We start from the raw sequence: 7,599 nt of genomic DNA on the forward strand, positions 1-7,599 counted from the left end.
GGGGATTAAACTAGGGTCCTTGTGCTTGGGAAGCAGCCGCTGGAACCACTGAGCTAAATCCCCAGCCCAAGAAGAGAATGTTAGGAGCAATACTGATACCTATGGATTGGGCAAAAGAAAAAGAGCCAGCTTGGAGTGGAGAGGAGTGCCTCATTCATGATGTTTTCATTAGAGTTGCTGAACTACAGATTAACTCTTGTAGATGTCTTTCTTACGCTGAACTATTATCAAGCAGATTAACCAAGTCTGGAGTCTTATTCCTAGATCTTTCTAGCTCACTCGAAATCCTAACTTTCCAGGCTCTGGAACCTGTGGGAACTCCTTGCAGGAGCCGTCCTCCTTTTCTGTTGTCTCTCCACATTCTAGGTTCTTAGAGCTGATTAAAGGGATGGCCTTAGAATTTGTCCTTTGAGGTTCAAAACAAGTTGTAGCACTTGTGCTTGGCCTCCCTGTGCCTTCTGTCCACCTGTCGCAGGAGGGAGTGAATCACAGACAGGTGTTTAAGCAAGGAGACAGGTGGTTAGACAGAGGCAAGGTGCTGGTAAAGGTGAACACCTTTTCTCTCCCCCAGTTCCAGGCACTCTCCCTGGAGTGCTTCTGTGGTTATGGCTTTTCTTTTGGGAAGACTTTGCTTTTGCTCTTACTCATGCAAGTAATAGTCTACATCTACATCTGTGAAGTCCTCTCAGTGCCTATGCTGGCTCCTAGCAACAGCTGGGAACCTGGGCTTTACAGGCTGTGTTTCTGTAAAGCCTAGGATCAAAGCCTTCCAAGGCACATGGGATAAAGCCCAGCCCCTTCCCCTGCGGGCCCATCCACCCCAGCCTGTCTGCACTGGGTCAGTGCCCTGCCCACCTGCACTGCAATGTGTGCCACACTCAGACCAGTTTTGCTGTTAGATCTTCATTAGCCAGAGCCAAATTCCTTTTCCCCAGAATTTGCGCCCACTGATGGAACAAGTTATATGCAGGGTCAGTCTGCCATCCCCAGAACTCTTGAAATTCACCCGTAGAATATCTTTCTTTGTTATTTATGGATTTGTTCTTTGGGCATTAGAGGGAGGAGTGGGAATTGAAATTAACTTTCATTTTTAATTTATCTTTTTACTAACTAGTTCATGTTGGTTGTGAACATATCAAAAGATGCAGATAGGGTGACAGAAGAAAATAGATCTATCATCCCATCATCCAGAAGTACCAATAAAGTTTGGTCTCTGATCTGTGGTCTTTATTCTGTGGAACAAATGGGATTTGCAATATGCATATTTTGAAATCTGTTTTTTTCCCCCCAGTACTGAGATTGAACTACCACTGAGCTAAATCCCCAGCCCTTTAAATCTGTTTTTAAACTTTGACACCTCCTGTGTATGTATGTGTGTATACACACACACACACACACACACACACATATTAGTTAATTATCTGTATTACTCTATTCTTATACTGGTAATAGTTTGCATTCTCATTTCTGTGGCTGCTTTATGTTTCACTGAATGGACTAAGCCAGGCTTTGAGTGTGCATTTTTCTGGGGTGAAGCCAGGGTTTGATGTGGTTTCAGAATAATTATTTTCTGGGGACACACAGTACATCAGAGAGGCCCACGAGTGACCTCTCGGGGACACCAGTGGGCTCCTCACTGGCTGAGTAGCGGGGCCGTGGAGGTATCCGAGGCACTCACCGAGTTCCCTCCCCAGCGCACCTCTGCATACCAGGCTGATTTCTTGCCTAACATCCCAGAAGGGCCAGTCAGCCAGCCTTCCTTCCCGACCGAGGCTGGAAGTCACTTTTCCAGCGCCAGCTCCAGCAGCACCCAGACTCCTTGGATTTCTCTCAGACTTCCCCTGTGTGGGCAACATGGGACCACTTACTTCTCCATCTGGCAGTACAGCATTCCTCGTTGGAAGTAAGCCACCGCCAAGTGCTTGTCCCGGTTAATGCTTCTGGTGAAGGCCTGCGGGGAGAAGGTTGTGGCCGGTGAGAAGGTGAGGAGGGATGAGCTGGACAGCGAGTCAGGAAGGAGTGCGGGGATGATGCAGGTCTTCAGGAAACAGGAGGGCAGTGCGGACCCCCTGGGTCGGAACTCTCAGGTGGTCACTTCCTCACTGCATAGCACACAGCAAGATGCCTACCCTTGGCGAAGCCTTCTCCTCTGTAAAATGAGGATGTTACTGTCTTCCTTTCAAGATTGTTGACAGTCAAAATAATAAAATGGATTAAAATTCAAATAGGATAAAACACAACATAATTTGTTTATAATATAAAATAGCACACAATTAAAATAATAGAAAACAAGAAAAAAATATATAACGTACTAGTGTAAGGACTCCAGCAGGCTACAAAGCAGGGTAGAGAGAGAGAACTGGGAGCAGAAGGTTGTGGGGAAACCTCTGGGGAGGGAGGGCGGAGGCGAGCAAGAGACAGTTGTGGTGGCCACAGATCCATGTTTAGGCCAAGGTGGGAGCAACAGTTCCCACTGGCCTAACTGGTCCCTGCCCCAGCCAGAGGTGGATACCCACATGTGTGCCTGTCGGGCTCCGAAACCAAATCACATGTGAGCACATTTCAAGCTATTTGCCTCTTCTTGTCAGGAGGGTGTGGCCAGGGCTCATTCACCTGCAGCGCAGGATGACTGGGAAACGAACCCGGCCCTCAAGTGTGCTGGAGGTCAGTCTACAGATCACTTTGCAAAGCTGGCAGTAAAAGGTGAGAATAAGAACTATTATGTAGTGATATGAAATCATACAGCTCCCCCACCCCAGTAGCAGGGACTGAATATGTTAGACAGGTGCTCTACTATTGAGCTACACATCTCTAGCCTTTTATAGTCTTTATTTTGGGTCAGAGTCTTGCTAAGTTACCCAGGCTGGCCTTGAACTCACAATTCTCCTACCTCAGCCTCCTAAGTACCTGGGATTATACAGGTGTACACCACAATGTCCACTTTTTCTTCATTATATTTAAACCCTCAAGATGCCAATGGCCAGGAGTTTACGTGGCTTGCTGCTAAAGGCCCAGGGAGTTAGTGTTGGGATTCAGTACAAGGTCTTCTGCTTCCAAACTCTGTGCCTTTTCCACACTACAATGATCAATCAAAAAATATGGTTACTGAGAATGTTTCCCTGTATATTAGGATATTTAAGAGATAAAGTATGTTTTTTTAAAAGACACCCCACACCATGGCCTTGGAAGACAGCAGTAATCAATCACAGTATGATTTCCTTTTGGCAGTCTGGGAACTCTTAAACAGGTGGCTGCATAATTGGCCAGAATCATCTCTTGGGATGAAACCTACTTTTCATAAGTGTCTCTCCTCAATCTCTTGGGCAGGCAAAACCAATACACATGAAATTCTTGGAAAGCCATAGAGCTGTCTACAATCAGATGCATAGCTGTGCGACAGGTAGGGACAAGGGAAAAAAACGAGAACCAAGACCTGCCATGTAAAGGTACAAGATCCCAGTAATGAATGTAACTATACTGTATACCTAGAATGTACCAATAAAATGAAAAAAAAAAAAAAAAAGATCCTAAATCCAGCAGGTGTTCGTACAAGAAAATGTAACTAAGAGAGTCTTCATAAAGGTGTTAAAGAATAACCGCCGGACTGTTTTGAGTTTAGTAGATGGAGAAGAAAGGAGACTGTAACTTGTAACTCTGGGGAGCTTTTACAGCTGTGGCTGCCGGGCCCCTCCCCAGAACAATTAAATCTGCCCTCTAGGGGTGGGGCCTGGACAACTTTTGTGTTTTTAGAGCTCCCCAGGGGAAAGTCTCTAAAATGCAGCTGGTGTTGAAAGCAATAATTAGAGGGCACCAGGAGCCAGGGAGAGGCCCTGCCACTCACCTTCTCAGCCTCAGGCATGTTTTCCAGGATGCTGTGCACACAGCCGATGTTGAAGCAGAGCCGGGAGTGGGGGTCCTGAACTGCACTGAAGGCATCCAGGGCCCCTTTCCAATCCTTCTTGTCAGCTGCCAGTACCCCTTCATTCCAGAGACTGATGGCCTCAGCCAGGGACATGGTCAGGCGGAGCCCAGGAGGCTGGCTGAGAGAGCTACCAGTACACCAGGGGGATGACAGGGCGTCTCCACAGCAGAATGGCCCAGGACCAGGTCGTCACGTTCCTGGCGAGGTGTGCAGAATGGGGTTCAGCCTTCTTTGGGACAACTTCTTGGTGTTGCAAAGCCTCAGGAAATGTCCCCACCTTCCAGGAACTGACGCACAACCTACTCTGAGAGAGAAAAGGAGACAGACTGTGGGAGGGTGGAGGAGGAGGGTCGGAGAGAGAGGAAGTACATCAGATGGGTCAGTTCCCCAAAATGCTCCTTCTCTGTTGGCTGCTCCTCTCTGTCTCCCACCCCTCCTGGAGCAAGGGTGGCCGTGGCAGATCAGGGCACCTGCCTGCATTGGAGTCCACACCTTTGTCAAACACAGGTGTTGGGTGACAGGATAGTGCTTTCCAGCCTTCACTGAATTCCTTGCTTGCTTTCAGTCTCATAGAGAGTCTCCAAATGTTAATTTTTATCTTGAACAAAATAAAAAACAACACATTTCTGAGATAAGATAAATGATCTTGGGCATCTGAGGCAACTTTAAAGAACATTCAAGATGTTCAGAAGGGACTGAGAGACAAATACTTAATGCTAATTCTTGTTTTGTAGCAACTGGAAGAACTCATTACTCCCATTCAAGTACTAACCAGGCCTGACCCTGCTTAGCTTCCAAGATAAGATGAGATGGGGAGCATTCAGGGAGACATGGTCATCAACAGAACTCATTACTTTACAGGGTACGTAGGATCAAAAGTGTAAGAACTGAAAAGACGAGGCCAGAGATTTAGCTCAGTGGTACTGCACCTGCCTCACAAGGGCAAGGTCCCGAGTTCGATCCCCAGCGCGTGCGCGCGCACACACACACACACACACACACACACATTGAAGAGATGTATATGCGTCTTTGCACAGACCCTACCCTGTGTCTGGAAGCACTTTTTAACCTCACTTTTGTTTATGTTGTGAATTCCTAGTCACCTTTCAGAACCCACCTTTCAAGTGACATTTGTATGTCACCACCTCTGTGGAATCTAGTGCCGTACTCCAAGCAGTAGGCAGAACATTTTCCACTTTGTACTACCTCTTCCCAAATATTTATTGCAGTGTAACTCTTTATCTCTTAGACCCCGTGGAAGATGGGACCATGTTTTCTCCAGGATCCCCAGTACCAACACTTAATAACCAAGGAAGGGATGAAGTGTAAAAGAAGTTAGAAATCACTGGTAAATGACCCAGAGACAACAGTGATGCCAGGAACAGATGTTGATAGCCTTACTGACTGCCGTCCCCATGAACCATCGAAATTTAAGTAGCACATCAATTATCCCTAAGAAAACCATGTGACTTTGCAGTTATCACTCCAAAGCTAGACTTTATTGAAACAATTTTTTGCCCCTCCATTCTTGGGGATTAAACTCAGGGATGCTCTACCACTGAATTACATCCACAGCCATTTTTTAATTTTGAAGCCAGGTTATTCTACGCCACCCAGGCTGGACTCAAACCTCAGATCTTCCTGCCTCACCCTCCCCAGTAGCCAGGATTACACATGTGCACCGTGTTCCCAGTTTAAGCAATGTTTTTCTCCTCTTGTTTATTACCCTAGCCCGACACTCAAAACTGTCTTGAATCTGACCCTTATCTGACTCATTTTCTCATTGCTTGGACAAATACCCAATGCCTACAACTTAAAAGAGGAGAGGTTTATATTGGCTACCAGTTTTTAGAGGTTTCAGTCCATAGGCAACTAGCTCCAAGGCAGAAAGTGCATGGCCAGGGTCATAGTGGAGGAAAGCTGCTCATGTCCTGGTGGCCAAGAAACAAAGAGCAAGTGGGGGAGAAGGGAAGGTGATAAACCCTTCCGGGTCACATCGATTGCCTCTCTTGACCAGGCCCCACCTCCTAGCACACATTAAGCTCAACTCAACAATGAATCAATTCCCTGAAGAGTATAGTGCCCCCACATTCCAATTACCTTCCTAAAGCCCGCTTATGAGAATAAGAAGTGACATTTTAGATTTAAACCAAAACATTCTACCCCACCCTTTGCCCCTCTCCAAGACGCAATGTTTTCGTTTTCTTGTTTATTACCCTAGCCCGACACTGAGAATTCTATCTGCCGCTGGAAACATTCCAGCCTTGGGGCTGGGGATTTAGCTCAGCGGTGCCCCCTCGCAAGCACAAGGTCCTGAGTGCGATCTCCAGAACCAAAAAATAAAATAACAGATTAAAACACTCTGGCCTTACTGTCCAGCGCTTCTTTGTACCGTTCATGCAGGTTCTCCTATATGCTCTACCCTGCCTACCTGCCCCGTTCCTTTGCTCTCAGCTAAGTGCTCACGGTAGCTTCCCCTCCTGCGCTGCCCTTTCCATATTTCCATCTTCTTGCCAGTCTTGCCGGCTTTGGAACGCTGCTGGAATGGCACCTTCCTTAACACACTGCCCCGAATTCAGGCCTGCGCCAAGCTCGTGACCTCTCCTTCTTCTGAGCCCCTGCATCTTTTTCCCTCCTCTCCCCATGTGGTACTCAGTCCTCCCGCCGTCGTGGGGGTTCTGTGTATGTGTGGGCACCTTCAGCCCTCACGCACCCCTCAGGAGGGACTCTTGGGGCTGACTCACCTTGTATCCCTTCTGGTACCAGCAATGCCTTTGAAAGTCCTCAGCTGTTCTCTTTCCTCCTAGCCCTCTGTTACCTCCCAAGCCAAGCCACCATCAGCTCATGGGTTAAGATAGTCTCCTAACCTCTCCATCCATTCTCTACTCAGCGGCCAGATTGAGTTTTTAAACCCTTGGTGCCTTTGCCTGGCTCTAACGGCCCAACCCAAACTCTCCTCCGGGGCAGGGCGGGAAGACCCTGACAGCAGCCACCACCCGCTCTCCTCGGCCACACCAGCCTCCGGTTTTGTTCTCGGATCAGCCAGGCCTGTTCCCTTTGCCCCAGTGATCTCCTGCGTGCAGCGCCAGGCTGCTTCCTACTCATCTTTCTCTTCCTTGGTGTGGCCTTTCTGGATCCATGACCTCACTCTCGCACAGCGTGCAGTTCCTGGCAGTCACACATCTGTCCCTGACGTTGTCTACTGTTGGTGAGACTGCTTCTGTCCCCAGTGCGTGACAGTTTACTCATTCATCACCTGATGCTCTTACTGGATTCCCTCCCACTTGTGTTCACTCTCTTTCCTTCTTTCGTTAGGGCCCCAGTTCCTTCAGTCCATGAGATTTAAAGATTTGAGCCCCAAACACTGCCCAGGAGGTGGGGTTCCGAAATAGAATGTTGATCACGGAGACGTTAGAAGTCTGCTGAGGATTTTGGGGAAAGATTTTTTTCCTCGGTGATGAAAAAGACACATAGAAAGAAATAGCGGCCAGAGGTTTAGCTCAGTGGTTCTGCTGCCTACTCTGTAAGCACAAGGTCCTGAGTTCTATCCCTGGTACCAAAACGAAACAAAACAAAAACCCAAAACAAACAAAGAAATGAAATAGTATTTGTTCACAATGCACTGTGAAGATGTACCTAAAATAGCTGCAGCTATCTTGTGACCTCCAGGAAAGTAT

General features: G+C 47.6%; 1 protein-coding gene across 2 annotated transcripts in view; it reads right to left on the minus strand.

Annotated features, from left to right (window-relative positions):
* Ncf2 (neutrophil cytosolic factor 2) overlaps window positions 1-7,274 on the minus strand; it is a 30,820-nt gene extending 23,546 nt beyond the window's left edge. The window contains exons 1-3 of one of the 2 annotated variants that reach the window (XM_010640558.2): window positions 6,667-7,274; window positions 3,842-4,226; window positions 1,869-1,951 (exon numbers count right to left, since the gene is read on the minus strand). In XM_010640558.2, the coding sequence (XP_010638860.1) occupies window positions 1,869-1,951; window positions 3,842-4,015 (257 nt within the window). In that variant the 5' untranslated portion in view covers window positions 4,016-4,226; window positions 6,667-7,274. The remainder of the gene's footprint in view (window positions 1-1,868; window positions 1,952-3,841; window positions 4,227-6,666) is intronic. The other variant, XM_010640557.3, reaches the window with a different exon arrangement.
* Between the last annotated feature and the right edge of the window lie 325 nt (window positions 7,275-7,599).

Source organism: Fukomys damarensis, unplaced genomic scaffold, assembly GCF_012274545.1.
Source record: "Fukomys damarensis isolate Sample0158 unplaced genomic scaffold, DMR_v1.0_HiC HiC_scaffold_11, whole genome shotgun sequence".
Classification (NCBI taxonomy): Eukaryota; Metazoa; Chordata; class Mammalia; order Rodentia; family Bathyergidae; genus Fukomys; species Fukomys damarensis.